Genomic DNA, 21417 nt, shown 5'->3' with positions numbered 1-21417 from the left:
GGGTTTTTTTGTTGTTGTTGTTGTCTGAACAGTTCTCTTTTTCCAATTGCAGTGCCAGTGCTTAGAGGTAGCTGTCAACTCACTTTTTATTAATCTGAAACAGATAAATGTCAAGCTTGCAAACCTGACTAGACAGTGTGAAAACAAACCCTGTGGCCTCACCTCAGCACTGTGCAGATTCACTGCCAAGTTCCCCTCTGCTGAAGGGGTTTGCTGGGACTATCCCATGCCTGCATACCTGGGGTAATTTGCCCCGAGCTGAGCCACGCGTCTCAAACACGCGCGGAATTCCGTAAGATGAGAAATCCACTCTGAGGAATGATGCCCCTCCTCACCTCACGTTGCTGCCTGACCCCCCTTGCTGTAGATGATGTGTGTGTGTGCTTTCTTCAGCTGCCTTTCTGCCAACCCATCAGCTTTTGGCTTCTCTCCACAGGAAGCAGGGAGGCCGCGTTCACCTATGCCATTACCGCTGCCGGGGTCGCGCACGCTGTCACGGCCGCCTGCAGCCAGGGCAACCTCAGCAATTGTGGCTGTGACCGAGAGAAACAGGGCTACTACAACCAGGAGGAGGGCTGGAAGTGGGGAGGCTGCTCTGCGGATATCAGATACGGCATTGAGTTCTCCCGGAGGTTTGTTGATGCCCGAGAAATCAAAAAGAATGCACGGAGGCTGATGAACTTGCACAACAATGAGGCTGGAAGAAAGGTATTCCAGAAAGGATGAGGGATGGGAACTTGTGTGCTGGAGGATGGGGGGGAGGCTGGCTTGGTGGCAGGAGGCATTTCCTGAGAGCTCACCCCTCTCTCTGAGAGCTCACCCTGATGTTCACCCTGATAACATCACTCTGATGTTATCCTGCACCCACATCGACCCATCTGTTGTTCACCTTTTTTCCTGTTTCTTTTTATTCAGAGCTGGCCATGTATATATGGTACCTATAGTACCGTGAATTACAGGTACTCCTGTAAAAATTTCTGCTTCCTAAGCCTTCCTTATAGCCCTGATAACAGGGAGGACCTTGCTGGGTCTGTTTAGCATAATGTTAAATCACTGCTTTTCATCCCAAGGGATGTCGGGACTTGTGATGGGACAGAACTGCATTGCTCAGCTTCCACAGCACTTCCAGATATTTATTCCAGTGAACCCCAAATCACTTATTTGACCCCAGCTCTAGTGAAATACACATAGTAGTACACAATGCACTTCTTAGCAGATGCACAACTGTCTCTTTGTAACTACAAAGAGCTGCAGAAGAAGAAGAAGCAGTTTCCTGTCTACAACCATGACTGAATTGCTTCTCATGGTAACAATAAACATCATGCATGGAGCTATGCTGATTTGTGTTCACCAATACTCATAGCTGTCAAAGCCTCTCCTTTAAGAAGTGTAACAAATCTTTCTGCATCATATATACTTACCTCAGGAGAGATTATACCCTGTGTTGCAGAAAAATGCAATATACCAATGTAACAATCCAATAAAATCTTCCTCCTTCTCTAGTCCCCAAAGTAAGACTGAATCTTCCTCCTCCAAACCATGTGTGCTTTCAGTCCTGTACTGAGCACTGGGCAGAGAGAATAGAATTGGTGGTGACAGAAGCAATGCAGTTATTTTACTGCCTGGATCTTGTTTGCTAGCACAGTTGCATTGGCCATGCACTGAAACAGAAGGTTCTGTATGGGCAGGAGTTCACTGGGATAGAAATGCTACATAAATTGAGTGTGGTGAGAGAGGCATAATCTCAAGTGTAGAGACAGGATGGGTACTTCAGTGATGGTTCACACTGAAACAGCCTTGAGGGCCACAGTCTTTTTTCCTAAAAATTGCTGCCACAGATATAAAAGAACTTCATTCAGCAATTGACGTTGGAAGATCAGCTCCAGGTCTGATCACATCACTTAGGCTGGCAATTTCAGCATCACAAATTGTGTTTGGAGGCAAAAGAAGATGGAAGTCAACTCTTAAACTTGCCAGGGAGGATTTATTACTGCTAGATGCATTCTCATTCCTGCTTAAAGTGGCATCCTCTGTGGTGTCTGCTGTGCCACCGCCATGGAGATCCTGAGGCAGGTCCTGCTTGGAACAGGCCACAGTCTAGATGGGAAAGAGGGACAAAAGAGCAAAAGCAGATACTGAGATGGAGAACAGTGAAGTCCCAAGGAATGAAAGAGCTCATTATCTGAACCAGGCATTGATCATGGGTCCCCCAATTCTAAATACAGCCCTGTAACCACCAACCACATTGCTGATTCTTATGAGGCACATTATATTTTACTTTTCATCAGAATTTCATAAGCAGAGGGACATAAGCAAACCAAATAAATGTATGTTTTTACAGATACTTCTGGTAGCAGAATTCATGTAAATAAATTTTATTTAACAATTCTAAATTTTTTTCTCAAATGTTCTTGCAAAAGAAAAATTATAATACTTTCATATTTTAAGAAAGGAATACAAAGGCTTGCAATACCAACAATATATTTTATTTCCTTTATAAAAATTAGAAACAGTATTTTGGAATTTATTAACTTTTTGTTGCATTTTTTCTGTAGTTATTTATATCCATAACTGGTAATTTATTGTATTGCTTTCAAAAGCTAAGAATGACTGAAAGGATTTGGTGTAGTTTTCTGGTTTTAAGTATAATCCATAAAATCCAGAGGAATGTGCTAATATAAAACATGGCTTTGGGGGTCAAGTTTAGAAATAATGTTGGTGTTACGATGTATGTTCCCTTTAATTGAATATTCAGAGTTGTGCAGTAAATAATATTTAGTGATTTTGGTTCTTTCGAGATAATTTGCCATTTGTATAAATTAGACATTTTGAATACAAGAATGACTGAAACTTGAGGTTAGAACAAAACTCTGGAACCTAGGCTGTGCTTCCTGTGTTTCTGGGTTGGACCCTTGCAAAAGGAGTTACAGAATTTTCTGCAATTTCAATGTGAAATCACAAGTTCCTTCTGAGAATCCAGGCAGACTTGAAATCTGACCAACATTCACGTGAAATCTGCCTGGTTTGGGGGTCCTTGGTAAACCTGGACTGCACTGAGAGCCTGACACAAAATCTGAATTTTGCTTATGCATGGGTGTCATTCTTACATACATTCTTATTCACACTCAAGTCAGGGATCACAGAATCTCAGAAGCATTCACAGGACCACAGGATCACGGAATCGTGGAATGGGTAAGGTTGGAAGGTTCCAACCCCTCTGTTCAAGCAGGATTCCCTAGACAATGTTCCTCAGGATTGTGTTGGGATGGCTTTTGAGTATGTCAAGAGAAGGAGACTCCACACCCTCTCTGGACAATCTGTTGCATTTTTCAGTAGTTATTTATACCCATAGCTGTTTATTAATTCATTGTATTGCTTTCAAAAGCTAAGAATCACTGAAAGGTTTTGGTGTAGTTTCCTACACAGATTTCACAGCACTTTTCACCATTTAAAATATCCTGCATTCACATCTGTAATGGTAAGGCTTGCATTTCTTTTTTAGTCATTCCAAATTGGCTTTTTTGAATTAGCTAAGAAAAACAACTTTTAGCCAACAAATATACTACCTTTCTTTTATTCTTCTTTTTGAATCTCAGAGCCTTCCAAGTCAGAAACATGAGGAAAAAAGGACACAAAAAGCTCCCAACCCCACATCCAATTGTTTCCAACTTGCTCTGAAGTCAGTGGTGGGCCCTTGATGACCCCACTGGACATCTCCCAGGTGGCCAGAGGTTCATTGCTGGGATCATTAATCAAGACTGTGGCCACCAGTTTTGCCCCCCCAGCAATTATTTGAATATTCTTTTATACCACCACAAGGACTTTCTCATGTCCCCTCCAAAATCTTGCCCATTCTCCACCTTTTCCAGCACTTGTGCCACACATGGCTGGGTGTCAGAGGGGTTTGTAGCAGCAGTGTGGCTTTAATAATTTGCCTTTGTTGGGACGCTCTGAAAAGTTGGCCTGCTGGTACTTCACTGCTACTAAAATCAGAGCCCAGAGGAATTTCTTGTTGTGGAACAAGCAGCATGCTGTAAAAATAATTGCACAAACTTTGCAAACTGATGAGGGAAAAAACAGTTTTGGGGGGGTCTTTTACTTCTGTCTAGGCTTGAGATGTTCAATATAACCCTCTAATAAATGACCTCATTGGGAAAAAAAAAGACATTTAGACTTCTCAGGGAATTTCTGATGACTGCGGAATGAATGAATACCCTAATTGCCCCACCCTGCATCCTGTATGGCTCTGCACTGAATTTCTAAGAATTGTTTCAGCTAATGGCAGGCTTGCAAAGCTTCTGCTAAATTTGCAATAGGAAGCACCAGTGAAAAAAATCATAATCTTGTCATTGGTGTAATTTGGAATGAATAAATGCTCAGGGATTCCTGGTGGCACAAGGCTCTCCTGATGGAAGATTTATGTTTGGTGGCAAAGCAGCACCGCACGGTGTGAGAGAGCAGAGGAACAAAATTCCCTGTCAGTTCCTAAACATCTGCTGTGATTTGGGATGGAAAGAACAAGTGTGGTACATGAAAACAAGCCCCCAAAGCAGGACTAGTGTAAGTCTAAGACAAATGTTACTGAAAGAACATTTTGTTGCAAATCTGAAAGATTACAGAGAGATCTGTGGGCAAAACTTTGACAGAGTAATGAAAAATTAAATACCAACAAACCAAGTCAGCTTTGATGCTGTTTTATGAAGGAGCTTTCTACCATGTATTTTTAGAAATAAGTATCTTTATTCTGGGATAAATGAATTTAGAGTAACATCTGGGAACACACATCATTAAGCTTAACTTTTTGTTGAAAGTTTCAAAACAATGACTGTCTCTCACGGGAAATCTCATTTATAAAAATGGAGGTTTCTGTTTGTTTTTATGGGGTGAGTTAAGAGAACAAACTGACAAATTGGTAGCAGATTGCAGCTTTTACCAAAAAGTAGAAATGTTTCTGACAGTTTATCAATCAGTTAGGCTCTTACAACAGACAGTGACTGTGGTTATGTGGAGAAAAAATTGGCCTTTCCAGAAACACACCCATCACTCTGACTGCCAGCAGCTCTGCCTGACACCATCCCAATATTTGCTCCTTTGTTACACCAATGGTGTTTTCCTGTTGTTTGGTTTTTATTTTTTTGGAATGCCTGGAAGATGACAACAGCTTATTTTACATATGAAACAATAAGAGTGGGGAGAAAAACCAAATAATTCAAGCTCTCTTCAGAAGAGAATTTTCAATTATTTGGGACTACATTTCCACCTAAGACGCGTTTTTTTCTCATAGTTTCTGGTGCAATAGGCCTGTGGTACTGGGAAGGGGTTCTTTTGCTCACTTGCTTTGGTTGTAGAACAGCTAATGAGGTGATTTGTTGATTACCATTAATTACATATATGCATATATAAAGATACAAAATTTATTATAATATAATATAATATAATATAATATAATATAATATAATATAATATAATATAATATAATATAATATAATATAATATAATATAATAGTATAGTATATTATGTTATATTATATTTACATAAACATTTTAAAATATAAATATAAATATAAATATAAATATAAATATAAATATAAATATAAATATAAATATAAATATAAATATATAAATATATATAGTGTGTACACATAATTATGGATATTTATACATATTTATGTATATGGTCTGTGCATACTTCGTATAAGACAGTGTTTGCTCCCTTCACTTCATGTGAAGCACTGTAATTAGTCAGCTCATTCCTGCACGATGCACAGTGCCTAATTTGCTGCAGGCTGCCCACACTGTCACCTGACAGGATGTAGAGATAAGAAGCAATGTCCAGAGAAAGACTCTGAATAAAATGTTCTGAAGTCACAGTGAAGGCTGAATCCCAGTTTCAAACGTGAAAGCCAACTAATTTTATGCTGTTATAAGCCTAAAGTATTCTTTAAAATGTGACTTTGTTTCCTAAGTAATTTCAGGGATGCAAAGAATGTTACTTTCCAGGTTTTACAGCCTCGGGTCTATCATTTGCTGAAAGTTTCTTTCTCTAAAAGTGACAAATTATTTCACTACACATCCCTTGTGAGAACTTTTCTTTCACAAAAGAAAAGTTTTCAGTAGTTGTGCTTCATGCCATATTTTCAATCTTCCCACTTAAACTGATTTGCAGTCAGTTACATAAATCCAATTTAAAAAATTTTGGTGTTACAGCTTGGGTGGGTTAGATGGATAACAAAGGGCTTATCCATAGGTCCTGAATATGCAAGCTTTGGCTCAAAATCTCATGAGGGTAGATCTCCTGCTTCCAGTTGGGCTGGATTTGTTAGCTCATTTTTTTCTTCCAGAAACACACCCTAACACAGACTGCCAGCAGCTACATCTGGTACTACCCTGCTTTTTGAACAACTTGCTTTCAAATTAGAGGGGGGAATAGCCAAATATTTTAGGACTTGCTAAATGGTTTTATTCAAGAAATGTGCATGCCCATGCATACCGTGTAATGCATGAAAGCCATGTATCAAACATCCAGTGAAATATCACTGCATGACCTCAAACCTGACACATCTGTTCTGCCTGACGGAATAAAACTACCAGTGAAGTATTTTTAACTATTTCAGGTGATTTTACCTTTAATGTTTACAACAGATTCCTTAGAAAACGGAGTGCAACACTGCAAGCACGCTTTGGGGATGGTGGGGAGGATACTTCTGAAGGAAACTGATTTGCAACATTTCACTGTATTAAGAATAAGACAAGAATTACAATTAAGAATCACAATTAAGAATGTGACAAGAGGAATAAACACAGTAACTCAGTTCCCCATCCCACAGAACATAAATTCTGTTGTGATGCTCGATGGAGCAGCCTCACAGAGGAGCAGAAAGAAAGCCATGCAACTGAACTTCCCTTATTCCTCTCCTGCTGGCTCCATGCTCCCTCTTAGGAGGAAAGGAACACAACCCAAGGAGACACACCATGAATTGCTCAATTTTGGGCTCTGTGAGCTACTCTTAACAAAGAATAATTTCAGGACATTTGTATTAGAAGAGAAGCAAGCCATCAGCTCTCCTGGCTGCAGCTGCATGAGCACCAAAGAAGTGGTGACATCTTGTGACCAGAATCTGTCTCTTTTGGTAGTTATTACCCAAAACAAAAGTTGATCGCTTGCATATTTAAGGAGGGAAAACTCTTCAAGTCTTTTATTTTATTTGATGCTTCAGTCAAAAAGTTATATCGATTTTGTTACATTCAACACTTGGTCAAACAATGTGCATTTCCATTAAGGAACATAAAAACCAGCAGGAGTAAGCCAAAACACATGCACACACAAAATTTAACTATTGTTTTTACATATATATATGTAAAATTATTATATATATATATATATATATATATGTATTTATTTTATCCAAATAGAATTTTTAGTATGTACAGAAACTGTATCTGATGTTATGCAGTTGGGTCAGGATATGGAACTTGAAAAGGTGAATTTCTTTTAATGCATACAATTCTTTTTTATTAGTATGTGACTATTGTTTTTACACATATATACGTAAAACTATTGTGTGTATATATATATATATATATATATATATATATATATATATATGTATATAGTTTTTATCCAAATAGGATTTTTACAATGTACAGAAACTGTATCTGATGTTCTGATGTTATGCAGTTGGGTCTAGATATGAAACTTGAAAAAGTGAATTTCTTTTAATGCATATAATTTTGTTGCATTTTGGTCTTCACAAGTCTTTTTCTGCTTAACTGGCAGCAGACAGCCCTCAAATTGCATTTTAAATGTATGATTTATATAGGTATAAAAATGTGGGACTAAGAAAGCTTTAGCATTCTATTTCACAATTCATTTAACAAAGTAGCAGTAGTTAGAAAATTTTACTTGGCAAGATCACACTGGGGTGGGATGTGGAAAAGGGACCTGAGAAATGTTCCTATGATTAATCTGAGGCAGCACAGCCCAACGATGGGAATTTCCTCTTTGGGAGGTAGATGTTGCTGTAAACCATTCAAGATTAGATATCAGGCAGTGACATATGACAAATGAAACTGCTGAGAGAGTGGCTCATTGGAGCTAATGATTTTCAATCTTTAATTAAACACCTAGCTTGGCACAGTGTCTTAGATTTGAGTGAATAAGTACCTTTAGGGTTCAGGGTCGGAGCTTTGATGGGAATTTTCCTGAGGAAAGCTGAGCTGGGGAGACTTTTAGGAGGCCAAATGTTAGTTATTCTTCATTCAGTGCATTGAGCAAACAGGGTCACATCCAGCCACCTTTTCCAGGTCCCCATGACACCTCCCTGGCAAGTGGAAATCTGCTCAAGGTACCACACAGAGAGAAATTCCTCTGGAGGGCCAGAACATGCTGGCCTGTCAGCAAGGAAGGGCACTCTGGATGGAAAGAGGGGAAAAAATGCTGCTCAGAATCTGCTTAGGTTGGGCCTCGTATTCCCTGAACCTCCAAGTCTTTGGGCACAATTTTATACCCACAGCTGACTGTGGGCACACAAATTATAGCATTCAGGAATTTAACTACCTGATGATTGGGCCTCTGCTCCGTGTTGTAACCCCAAGCATTCCACATTCATGAGAGAAGCCTCCAAAAAAAATTAAAAAAAAACTGCAAGATTTGCCTCAGGAGCATGAATTAATACTTTTTGAAACTTCTGATTTTTTGAGTCTGCATGGTTTGCATTTGCAAGTCCTCCCACCATCAAAAATAGTAGGAATCTTTGAAAAAGCACAGCAGTGAAATCAGGTTTCTGCTCACCAAAATGAATCACAAAACTGGACCTTCAGAAAGAGAATGGCAAAAAAGAAAAAAATATCAAGACTTAGGATAAAGTTGCTGGAGATTGTACTATAGGGGCTGCGACGTAGTGTCTATAAATAATATATATATATAATGTATGTTATAATGTACATAAACATCAGCATCTCAACCAAATACACACAGGCAAACAATTATTATACAGACAGGCATAGATATAGATATAGATATAGATATAGAGATATAGATATAGATATAGATATAGATATAGATATAGATATAGATATAGATATAGATAGATATAAAATTAAAATATACATTTCCAAAGATGTCACCCAGGACACCCAAATGGGTGATGTCTGTCTTTCAGGATCAATGACACTTTCTAGTGTATCAGGGAAGGACATCAGAGGCACCTTGGGACAGTGTTGAAACCACAGAAGAATAAGGAGCCTCATGAACTTCATCTCCTCCCACTCTTAGCAAGTTACTGACTTGGCTTTTTCAGCCAAAATGTAGACTCCAGAAACATATGTAGGGCATGAGAAAATATGGACCCTTCAGCAATATTTACTGCTCAGGGAGGAGTAAAACTCAGGGATGACAGATCCCATTGTCAGTTCTTTCCTGGAAATCCTCAGATCCTTGTGCTCTTTGCTGGAGGTGTAAAAGTTGCATCCATCCATCTCTTGTCATGGATTTTGCTGCAGTTCTTACAGCTGCATGTTGAGAAAGCTATAGGAATGGGTTAGTTTCAACAAAACCAAACATTTTTCAGCACAGCTTCATGTTGAACACAACTTCTAAGCATGTGTTAATACATATATATATACACAAACACATCTACATATCAATAGATTATTTGAACCCAGATTTGTGCAACGGGATTGAAATCTTACTTAGGGGTCTTTGGAGAAAGGCCTTCTCCATAGGCCAGAAATGGATACAGAGGAGACCCTGGAGACCCCTAAAAGACCCCAGAGTGTGTCACAGTGCATCCATCTCCTCACTGCCACTGAAATGCTGCTGCTGCTGCAGAAGAAGGTGGCAAGTTTTCTCTTCTGTCAGTATGTGAGACAGGAAGGTGATGCAGTGCATTCCAGTGTCTACAAAAACCCAGCTCCTCACAGCCTTGCTGATTTTCTTCTCTTAGAGCAGTTGCAGCTATAGGAATTTCTTCCCCAACTCAGTTCCCCTTCCTGGGAAATACCTTTTCTGCCTCTGATAGTATAACTTGACTTTCACCCTGTTAAAACCTGTGGTTCCAGAAGGTCTAAGGGGTGACCAGGCTAAGGTCAGACCTCAGCAGGGGCTGCAGCTCCTCCTGAGGGGAACAGGAGGGGCAGGCCCTGAGCTCGGCTCTCTGGGACCAGGGACAGGAGCCAGGAAACGGCTGGAGCTGGGTCAGGGCAGGCTCAGGCTGGAGATCAGGGGAAGGTTCTTCCTCCTGTTCAGGCACTGTCAGGCTCCCCAGCGAATGGTCACAGCCCCAAGGCTGCCAGAAGCATTTGGAAAATGCTCTCAGGGATGCACAGGGTGGGATTTTGGAGTTGTCCTGAGCTGGACTCGAAGAGCCCCTTCCAGCTCAGGATGTTTTATGATTCATGCATAGGTTGCTCAGCTATCTCATATTTGCTACCGTATGTTGGTAAAGGAGAATCAAATCCAAATATTCTCTTTAATACTGAAACCCCAGAAATTTGGGAAAAAACAAACCATACAATTTAAGTGAAACTCAAACAACTCAGGAGGGTGCCCTCTATTTGCAGGGATAACCAGATCTGTACAGCTTTTATTTTAAGGCCAGTTTCTGAAGCAGTAAGCATTTTTTACTCCCTCCTACTTCATTATGCCATTGTACTCAGATTTCGGCCCTTTTATCCCTTGCCCATTTCAGTCATGTTCTGGGATCTGCAGCGAAACCGCTACAGGAGATGGTCTGCAGCATCAGTAATGCTTTCAGACAAGCTCCCTGGCTCATGTTTCTTTGTTAGCATCCCGTTGCGAAGGGGAAAGATCAGCCTGCTTTGTTCTTAGGCCCTGATTTTCATAAGCTAATGATGACTGTGGGTGTAATTATGGTCAGCCTTAAGTGGTAACGCAAGGGCAGGAAAACAGAGCGATGCTTCCGTGGGGCTGCCTTCCCTCTGCTGCACACACGGGGTGGGAGGACACCGCTGCCCTCACCCTGCACAACCTGGCCCAGTGTCCTGGTTCAGGGCAAATTTGGGAGAGAACCCCCAAAGGGGCTTCTCTAGGAAAGCAGATTCAATTGGCCCCTCCTCGCAACCGGTCTAGGAGAAAATACCTCCTTGGAGAAAAGTGGAAAAAACCTGTTTATTAAACAATAAAACTTAATGAATAAACCCCTTGCTGCTCCAAAAGAGATTACAAACTGAGAAAGTCCCCTCCCTGGGTTGCAGCTCAGCTCACTCAGTCTCTGATCACTCAGTCTCTGTCAGTCCCTCAGTGCTGGAAATGCCCCGGCCCAGGCCCGGCCTGGTGCCCACAGCTGGAGCTGCCGGTGCTCTGCTGGGTGTTCTGTGCAGAGAAGGGTTAAACAGAACAGGGTCCAAAGAAAAGGGAAAAAGGAGAAAAACACAGTCCAGGGAACTTCTTTGCCTCAGCTAGCTAAAACTAACTGAAAGCAAAGGAGATCCCTGTCCTGCTGTCTGTCCATGTGCAGACAGCACAGTCCAGGAGCAGGGATGTGGAGGACTGAGTGCAGTGCCTGAAAACAATCTGTGTGCTTCTTCTCTGGCCCCTTCACTCTCTGGAACAAGTCTTAAAGGTGCAAAATTTCTTATTTAGCACAGAACAAGACAATTGGGGATAAAAGCATCATATAGTCAACCTAGGACACCTGGGAAGGAGGGATGTGCTGGGCATGGCACAGCTGGGCTGCAGCAGAAACAGCAATGTGACAGTGGAGCATCAACCTGAGCTGCCACCCTCAAGTTTGTGTCTCCTCTGACTCTGAATTAAACCCCTCTGGCTGAACCTCCTCTACAACAGCAATGCATTTCTCTTGTCTCATGGTTAACAGTACTCCTTTGAGCAGGAGAGAAGAGAAATGCATTGCTTTCACTCCTTCAGTGAATTTTTTTCTCTCTAATGCTGTGTTATCATTGCCCTGGTGGAAAAATAATGTATCTGTGGCTGATTGTTTGCTGAATAGTTGGACTAAATACTGCAAAAATAAGTGCTGCTTTTTAAGGAGATGGGATATTCTATGTGTGGAATAGTCGGTAAGTTTACCACTGGTGGTGTTGCTATAGGTACATAGGAAAAATCTTTAATTGTGCAGTGAATATAGGATCATAAAATGGTTTGGGTTGTAGGTGACCTTAGAGATCATCTAGTTCCAGCTCTCTGCATGTAGGCTTGTTCAGTCACACAGTAGATACTGTTCTTCTTAAGCATTCTTTCATCATTACTTAAAGCAATTAAATATTTTGAATCTTATACCACTTAACCCCCAAGCCCATTCTTGTTTTCTGTTTTCAAAATGAAAATGATTTAAAAAAAAAATTGAAGTCCCCTGTGGCTCTAAAGATATGTCTCCTAAAACGTAAGTAAATATTCTCCAACATCTGGAGAAAGAATGGAAATGTTTTCCTCAAAAAAAGACAAAACACTGTATTTCCAACCAGGTGCCACTTGAAACAAAATGTTATGAGCATTCTGCTGGGAGGTGAGAAGATTTATAAGCATTTTAAAGCATATATAAGCATTATAAAGCATAATTAGAAGCATTTGAAAAATTTCAACCAGCAGTAACGAATATTCATATGAACTAAACAGACTGAGGTTCAGGCAGGCTTGTGACATTATTTTTCTGCAGTAACAATATGCAAATGTCTGTACACATAGGTTCTCGAAGAGAGAATGAAATTGGAGTGCAAGTGTCATGGAGTTTCAGGTTCCTGTACAACCAAGACCTGCTGGACCACGCTCCCTAAATTCAGAGAGATTGGATATATTTTGAAAGAGAAATACAACGCTGCAGTGCAGGTGGAGGTGGTAAGAGCCAGTAGACTGAGGCAGCCAACCTTCCTGAAGATCAAGCAGATTAAGAGCTACCAGAAACCCATGGAAACGGATTTAGTGTACATTGAAAAGTCACCCAACTACTGTGAGGAGGACGCTTCCACGGGGAGCGTCGGTACCCAGGGACGGCTCTGCAACCGCACCTCTCCCAACGCGGACGGGTGCGACATGATGTGCTGCGGCAGGGGCTACAACACACACCAGTACACCAAGGTGTGGCAGTGCAATTGCAAATTCCACTGGTGCTGTTTTGTCAAGTGCAACACGTGCAGCGAGAGGACAGAGGTGTTCACCTGCAAATAGCGGCGCCGTGCGCGCAGAGCGAAGCGCCGCGAGCGAGGAAAGTGGAGTACAACAAACAACGACAGCATCATTTTGCACATCTGATCCTCTTGGGGGAAAGAACCCCAGCCAACACCACAACAACCACTCCCTCCCCGCAACTACCTATTTTTCTAAGGATGGTGCATTTTGGCTGGCTGGCTGTTGTAACTGCTTTGGAAACAAGGGCAACAGGATTAAGGTGATGTTGACAACCACATGAAACTTTCTCTCTGTCTCTCTCTCTCTTTTTTTTTTTTTTTTTTTTTTTTTTTTGAAACTACAATCTGAGTGTTGTAGAGTTCTCTTAGTGTTTTAAATTATACATATCAGAGAAGCTGATTGCTTTGCAGCTCCCATGACATTTAAAAGAAAACGACATTTTCTCCTATTTTGCAGCAACAAAACTGTCTGGCCCTGTGCAAACAAAGACTTTTTTAAGGAAATGAAATCTTCACAGACTAGAACACAGCGTTCTCTCTGCAAAAACCAAAATTTCTAAGAAAGCAGATAGAGAGAAAACAACAGGTAGGGAGCAAAATGTATGTCAGAAATACTCCACTATCAGTTTGGAATAAAATCCCAACAAGCATTCACAAAATTACATCAGCTGCCAGTGACACTGGAACTCTTTGAATGAACATTAAAAATAATTATTTATGGTTTTAATAGTATCAAAAAATTCTAAGCACTAACGGGTAGCTATGTCTTAATTCTGTACTAAATGTAAACTTATTGGAACTCTGACTGTATGACTTTTGTATTTGGTTCTGCCTAAGTTCTTCAATGCTACTGATCTGTTGTCACTCCACTATTAGAGAGCTGAATTACTGTAGGCCTTAAGCAATTGCCAGAACTGAGCAAAAACATGAAACTTTGGTTACCAATGTTTGATATTGACTTTTACCACTTGCCTCCTGAATAAGAATGACTTTTTCAGACTCAGGCCTGAGGTGTGGAGCACCTGCTCACAGCTCCTCATAGGGAGTTTTAGGATACAAAGGTGTGCTTCAACAAGTATCAAAGGTTTTGCTTTGACAATGAATGCACTGGCAGGGTCTTCCAGGCATTTTGTTTTCCCTTGAATGGTTGAAAGTTAGTATTTTCAAGACTTTTAAGAAACTTATGCTCAGTACGCACTCAGAAGATGATAAAAGCCTGGCAGCTGAGCTATAGGTTGCTGCAACCTCTGAGCTGTCATGGCTTCATGAGCATAAGAAAGCCAAAATTTGGGTTAGTCTGTGTCATCATTATTTTAAGGTTGGCAATAGAGTACCTCCTGGTAAGCACATGAATGTTAAAAGAAAGAAGCTCACTTAAAGCACTCAATCCTATATTCCCACACCTTTTCCCTATGAGAGATTTTAAAAACAGCCTCAGATATTTTACTGCTGTAAAATCTAGTGTTTTAACCCCAAGAGCCCAGATATGCCCACTTAGAACACAGCCCAATTAACCATGTAATTGTTTGCTTGTCCCAAGGGTCCCTGCCTGATTTTCTGAAAAGTTGGATTAAAAATTTCCTTACATCTGCATATCTGCATTTTTAGCTTTTGTTTAATTTTTGTTCCTTATTTTGAGGGGCTGCAGAGCCATGAGCCCTCCCCACCTAACATGGAAGCATTTGTCCATCCACATGGTGCTCTTGGGGCAAGGGGGACCTGGAGCTCCACCAACTCCCATGCTGGATATGTGAATGAGCCAGAATTACCTCTGCAATTTGTGGACCTGTATTATCAAAAGTAACTAATGATTTGGGGACCTTCATTTGAACACTTTCTGACCCCAAGCACTTATCCTCTGAAAATCAGACCCCTTTGATGACTCCAGAGCAATGTAAAATTGCCTTTTTTTTTTCTTTTGATTTTTCTGTTGATTTCTAAATACCAGCCTTGGCATGAATGAGTGAAACTTCACAGAAGTCAACAGGGGCCCCCAAAATACTCGATTCACTCCATGTAATTTAAAGTCCCTTGGACTCATGGGTATTGTTGTTGAATTATAGTGATGATACTGTACTTTCACTACATTCTTGACAGGAAGCAAATAAAGCTCCCAAACACAGTAATGCACAGTCTTATGGTACTAGATACTGTAAATTTATTAGAGTAGTATTTGTTAAGTACAACTGAGGAATCCAATTAAGTTATATTATTGTATATCGTTTAAATGTCTATAGAGTATTTTAAATTATTGCGAACTACACTGCGTTAGAGAAAAGAAAAAAAGGAAAAAAGGTTATATATTATAACACCAACACCACTCCAAAAAGTGGACCAAAGTGACACTTTCTCTCTTCCACAGCCCTATTTGAAGTAGCTCTGTCTGCTACTGTGAGACCACTGTAACAGTCCCATGACTGGGTGAGCAGTCTAGAATGTAAAGTTTCAGAGCATCCTACAAAAGCTTTGCTCATGTGGAGGTGCAGCATTCCAAAAGGTGCTGTATGGCACAAAGCAGGGGCTGGCAGTGGGAATGCTTGGACTTTGAAAGATATCCCGTGGAAAAGCAGTTCTGGTCAGAGAATACCACTACCACTAATATTACAAAACACTCCCCAAAGTGACGACTTCTAACGAAGATGTCTGTGAATAGAAGGGGGTTACACACAACTTTTATTTTTAAAAATGTAGTTTGGTGTCAAAGACCTGTGACAATAGAGGTTGGAACACGACCAGCAACATGTGGTTTAACCATACCTTTGCCATGGCAAAACTCAAAATACTTTATGTTATTAAAGAACTAAAGAGCAAAGATCAATTTGTTTACTATGTTAATGTTTTGTGGCGAGCAGAAAACAAAAGATGAAATGTGTTTCCATTAAAACTTAATTTTTTCCCCTTCCAGTTCCTTTTCCTTTTATTTGTTCTTTTTAAGGGAAAAAAAAAGGCAACAGGGCCTTTGTGTACAGGCTTCTCCACGTGAGAAATTATAGGTGAATTCCAAGTCCTAAACAGTTTTTGTGTTTCAGGAAAAATAGTAATGAACATGACTATGTGTGGTATCAGTCTTGAGCCATCTACCTACACCAGTGCTACAGAGAAACCGGCACCAACAATGCTGCTACCAGAGACTTTGCCTGGCTACAATAAAAAAATGAAATTTTGGTGGAAGAAAATAAATGTTTTGTGATAGAAATTTGGCATCTAACCCAAAAATGGTTCTTGACCATGAACCTCACATAACAGATTAGCAAGCAGAGAGGAGTAAGAGCTGTAGAGGAGAAGGCTGAAGGTCCTGACTTGGGCACTTGAAGAAGATCCAGCTCATTCAAGCCAGCTATGGACACATTTGAAAACCCTACCTGAATCTGAACCTGAAGGATTTTACAGAATTTACCTTGGCTAGAATAGTTACAACCTCTTTGATATTGAGAATACTGTCTTCCTATACAAAATCTAAAGAAACTGCACAACTTTGGCTGTTATTTACCCCTCAGGGAAGGTATCCAGATACAGATAGTGCTATAGTGAAATTCTACATGAACTGAGTCCAAAATAACTTCATTAAAAGGAACTAAGTTGGCCTGGGTTTTGCAGTAGCATAAGTATTCACAGTATTTTACCCACAGATGCCAAAGAAAACACTGCACCTTCTTTCTAATTACATCATGGGAAACTTGTTAATAGAGCTGCAGGAAGTTTTTATAGCACATGGTAATATTACATTTGTTTCTACGATGACATCTGGAAACTAGATGAAACTCATCAAAAGCTTTGCAAATCTTTTAACAAATCTAAAGCATGTTGTAAGCAGGTCACCTAAAGTTTTAAACATATTTCCTTGGGTCTCTTTGTTAGTTGAAGACTAAAACCCCAAAGTGATTCTGAAAGTGACAAATCCCTTATAGATCTTCCCTTATAGCAGCTTTCCCTTGCAAATGACTCAGTGTGGCTTTCATTATTGAAGGCAAAATTGGCATACAGCAGAAAATGCTTTCTATAAAGCTGATTTGCATTCATAGCAATTTTCATAACTGGACAAGAATGACTGCACGTTTCCTTTCCAGCCCTTCAGAGCTTTTGTTGCAGTGACAGTTCCCACAGCGAAGGCGGTGCAGCAAATGGTACAGCAAAGACCCAACATTCTTCTCACTGAGTGATGGCCACAACAAGATGTGGGAAATACACAACAAAAACTATGCCTAAGGAAAAAAAAAACCCATCAAAGCTGGAAAGGCAGGGGAAGTTGTAAGCAATTTCAGTTTGTGTTACTGATATTGTAAGAAACCTCCTGTGTGCTAAACAAACCGCATTGTAGGCTGAACTTCACCCACAAGCTCATTTCCCCTCAAATCCAAAGTCCCTGTCTGCATGTCTACACATTCAGACCTCAACAAGCCTACCCAAAGGTTGGCAAGTATTTCCTTTTTCGTGTTTAATCTGCTATTAGGAAATGGCAGGGGATCATTTTCTGGCAGGGAATGTATAGCCGCAAATTTAAAATTTGCATCTCATTTTTAAAATGAAGATTTAAGGCTTTCCCCCCCAGCACAATCCTGCAGAACAGATAAGTTCTGTTAAACATATCTGTTAACAGAGAAGATTTGGTCAGTGAGGAAAGGCAGTTCACATAATACATGGTAATTGTTTGCAATGTGTTCCATAGAGCACAAAGACAGAGGGAATAGTACTACTGTAAACTCAAAATCTTTAGTCGTGCTCTTTTTTTTAGTTGTGCTCTTTTTACTAAAAGCAATATATTAATTATTAGCTGTTTGGAGACCCCTGTGTGAGTCTGTTTTGATCATCCTTTTCAGAAGTTAGTGGTATGAAAGACCAAAAAATTGAAATACAAAAGTTTGCTTTGTTTCCAGGTCCTCTTATTTTTGATGCAAACAGATCCTCAGATCAATAAAAAAACATCTTAATGAGACTTAAACTTGCATAGGTCATAAAAACGATTAAGATATTTGTTTCATAGGCATCCCAAACAACTGGCAACCACACCAGACACTTGAAATGTTTGCATCTAAAGCCAGCTGTATGATTAGCCTCTGCCTTCATTTGCCCAGCAATTTAGGGAAAACCCTGCATTTTAGATCCCATACAACTAAAAGGAATTCCCAAGAAGATTACAAGATTTTGATCTTATTGTTTAATTCCTGTGGCTGAGAATGAAAAGGGGCATTCCCTCAATCTTTGGGTAAAGGGAAACCCCAAGGCATTTTGAAGGCTATTCACACCACTCAACTTAAAGGACTAAAAGACAGGCTGAGGGAAGTGACAGCCTCTCCAGAGTGCCTCTACAATAGGCAGAGCAATCTTGCTCCAGGGGGGCCTCAGTTCAGCTCTGACAGACCTTCTCCCTCTCCTCTGGAGAAAAGCTCTAGGAAGACAAGGCTGGATAATTTAACTGCTGAAATTAAACACCAAAAATTGTATCACGGGAATGAATTTCCATTACCCCTCTACCATTTGCCTTAATTGTTCTTGCGCACCATTTCCATTTTCCCTAGGGTTTTCTTCAGTACAAGCTTTTTTATTTTATATGTTATGGAATTGATGCTCCATCAGTGAAATTTGCTTTGCTTTTGCTTTTTACTGCCACCCTCTCTTCCAACCAATCTCCAACTCCTGGTTTAGTGCATGGACAATCTGCCCGCAGAAATTATTTCAAAGAGAATTGTAAGCAGTTGCCTACAAAGCATCTTATTTATGATTTTGAATTCTTCTAAACATATAACCTGTCCAGAGAATACTTATTCAAGGGGTGAACATTTAATAGTGCCATGATACTGGTTGTGGACAATCCTAATGGATGTTCATAGGAGTCCTCTCCTGGTTCTTTCACCAGAGTGGGTCCAGGCTGCACTGAAAGGATATCACAGCAACTGCATCCCAGTTATCTGCAGGGATTGCACCCTGTCATTGCACCCAGCTGAGGCCAGCTTCCAGGTTAGGCTTGTTCAAAAGGCAGTGAAATTTAACAATCATGTATTTTCAGTAGCACTAGACATAACACAGAATTTTCCACAGTGCTAAACATCATCTCAGCACTTTGCTGAGGTAAGTATTGCATTCTTTTAAGACAGAAATATACAAATAACAGGAGGTTTAGGCTGGATATCCAGGAAAGGTTGTTCCTCCTGTTCAGGCACTGCCCAGGCTCCCCAGGGAATGGTCACAGCCCCAAGGCTGCCAGAGCTCCAGGAGGGTTTGGAAAATGCTCTCAGGGATGCACAGAGAGGGATTGTTGGGGTGTCTGTGCATGATTCTATAATACTTGAAGGAATTAGCGTACCCAGAGAGAGGGAGAAAATGAAATCTTCAAATTGCATCTTGTATCCCAAATAAAAAGCCTAAAATGCATGTACATTTTCCATGTATTTCCATGAACATGTACAGATACATATAAATACATAAAAATACATATGTGTGTGCATATCCAAAAAATACTGCAGATATTCAGAAGAATTTCTATAAGCTCCTTCCCCGATTGTCCTTTTTCAAGGGGAGTGGATTTTGTTGTCTCCTACTGAAATATAGGGATACAAATTTTCTATATTGTCTTCCATATATCTGTGTCATCAGCACCTAGTAACTTCTGATAATACCTCCTTTTATTTGCAGATTTTTTTTCATTAGTAGGGCTTGATGGAAGGCAGAAGGGGAATTGGATCTAGATGATTTTTATGAGCCTTTTCTAACCAAAACTGTGCTGTGATTCTATGCTTGTGCGCTTGCTAAAAGGGGATGTGTGTGAAACCACTCTCTCTCCACCTAGTCAGGAACAGAAGGCAGCCTAATTCCATTCTAAATCCCTTGCCAAAGGCCCTGCAAAGGCCGAGAGTGAGGGTTGAATTCAGAGCTTCTGTTTTTCGGTGCAATTGCTGGCCCCACCTGCCGTGGCTCCTGCAGCGCACAGGAGCGACAGTTGTGATGAATATACATTTATTGGCAAGCACCTCGCAACCCTTCCTCCTTATCTCTCTCCTTAAGAGATAAGCTACTTAATATTTGCCCCTGGCTGATACCAACAAATGTGTCATGATATGCACTTGATCTGCACCCGTGTTAACCTTTTGAGCAGATGCAGGCACTTTCAGTCAGAAAACCATCACTGGTATGCTCTGTTAGCACATTTACAGTAATGAGTCAGATGAATGCTTTCTGTTTTTAAAAGACCAGAAGCAATGCAGCAGGACAGGTTTGTCCACCCACTGCATTTTGTTCCAGCAATTCTGGCACTGAGCTGCATCTCTGGGATGAAATAGTCTAAGGAAGCCAACATGCCAAGCTTGAAGAGTAGGGTAAAGTAAATATATAATGGCGTGGGAAAAAGTCTTTTGTTTGTTAATATTAGGTGATATAGAATGTCTGTTGTTCAGCACAAGGAACCACAGAGTTGTTGGATTGTGTTCAAGAGTGCCCAGTTGTCTTTTTTTAGGGGATAAATTGCTTTACTCTCTGTGCATGTGCACACATGCAGAGGGACTTGGGAAAGATTTACTGAGCCAATGCATTAATAAACTTTACTTTTCATGAAAGAAACAAAAGAAGAAGGTGTTAGGGATAATCCAAGCGAGGATTACCTGGAGATGGGTCGCAGCAGCGCAGTAAGAAAATACGTGCTTTGGAAATTTCAGGTGGCTACCTAATCCAAACCACTCCTGAAGGAAGGAGAAGGAATGAGGAAGTCAGTTTGTGGTTACCAGCTCCTCTGGCTGTGATATCCAGTACATAATTATTACAGGGCTACAGTTCAGCCAGCTTTTGACAAAAGAACTACCAAGGTTTTTCTCTGCATGCTTTCTATTCAAGTGTGTTTAGTCATAAATACTTGGTTCTGATGGCATTTTCTTAGTCAAACAGAGCCACTCCTAAGCATTAATGTTCCTGGTATAAGCCTCTGTTTTTTTATTCAAGCTGAAGGTCTTTTTACAGAAGTTGAATATCTGGACTTTTTCAGCCATACTAATTTTGGCTAATTACATTCCTAGCACTCTACATCTCCAAACCCTTTGCAACACTTCCTACACTCTCTGCTGAAATGCTTCCATGAAATAGAAATCATCACTGAGATTCTCAATACAGTTATAAAGTTAATTATAGAAAAGGAAAAAAAATGTAGCAAAAAGGACAATTAGGCCACAACATCAAATTTCTTTGTTCCCAAAAACCTTATTCAAATTCAGCTTCTCTAGTCTTCAGGAGCATAAACCAGAAACTTCTGGGTTTGTAATGCTCCCATTAACTTATCCAGAGATATCCCCATTTTATCTGTAAATATCAACTTTCAGTCCCAAAGACCTG

General features: G+C 40.3%; 1 protein-coding gene and 1 long non-coding RNA gene across 3 annotated transcripts in view; one reads left to right on the top strand and one right to left on the bottom strand.

Annotated features, from left to right (window-relative positions):
- WNT7B (Wnt family member 7B) overlaps positions 1–15922 on the top strand; it is a 92217-nt gene extending 76295 nt beyond the window's left edge. For both annotated transcript variants that reach the window (XM_005482703.3, XM_005482702.4), the window contains exons 3-4: positions 437–708; positions 12665–15922. In XM_005482703.3, coding sequence (XP_005482760.1) covers positions 437–708; positions 12665–13144 — 752 coding nt within the window. In that variant the 3' untranslated portion in view covers positions 13145–15922. The remainder of the gene's footprint in view (positions 1–436; positions 709–12664) is intronic.
- The window catches only part of LOC141728757 (uncharacterized), a 113559-nt gene that overhangs the window by 29298 nt on the left and 62844 nt on the right, over positions 1–21417 (bottom strand). Inside the window, exons 7-8 of the long non-coding RNA XR_012579917.1 lie at positions 6625–6732; positions 1422–2097 (exon numbers count right to left, since the gene is read on the bottom strand). This is a non-coding gene — a long non-coding RNA (uncharacterized LOC141728757). The remainder of the gene's footprint in view (positions 1–1421; positions 2098–6624; positions 6733–21417) is intronic.

Source organism: Zonotrichia albicollis, chromosome 4 (genome assembly GCF_047830755.1).
Source record: "Zonotrichia albicollis isolate bZonAlb1 chromosome 4, bZonAlb1.hap1, whole genome shotgun sequence".
Lineage (NCBI taxonomy): Eukaryota > Metazoa > Chordata > Aves > Passeriformes > Passerellidae > Zonotrichia > Zonotrichia albicollis.
The sequence above is the reverse complement of the archived record's forward strand: the minus strand, read 5'-3'. Positions and strand labels throughout refer to the sequence as shown.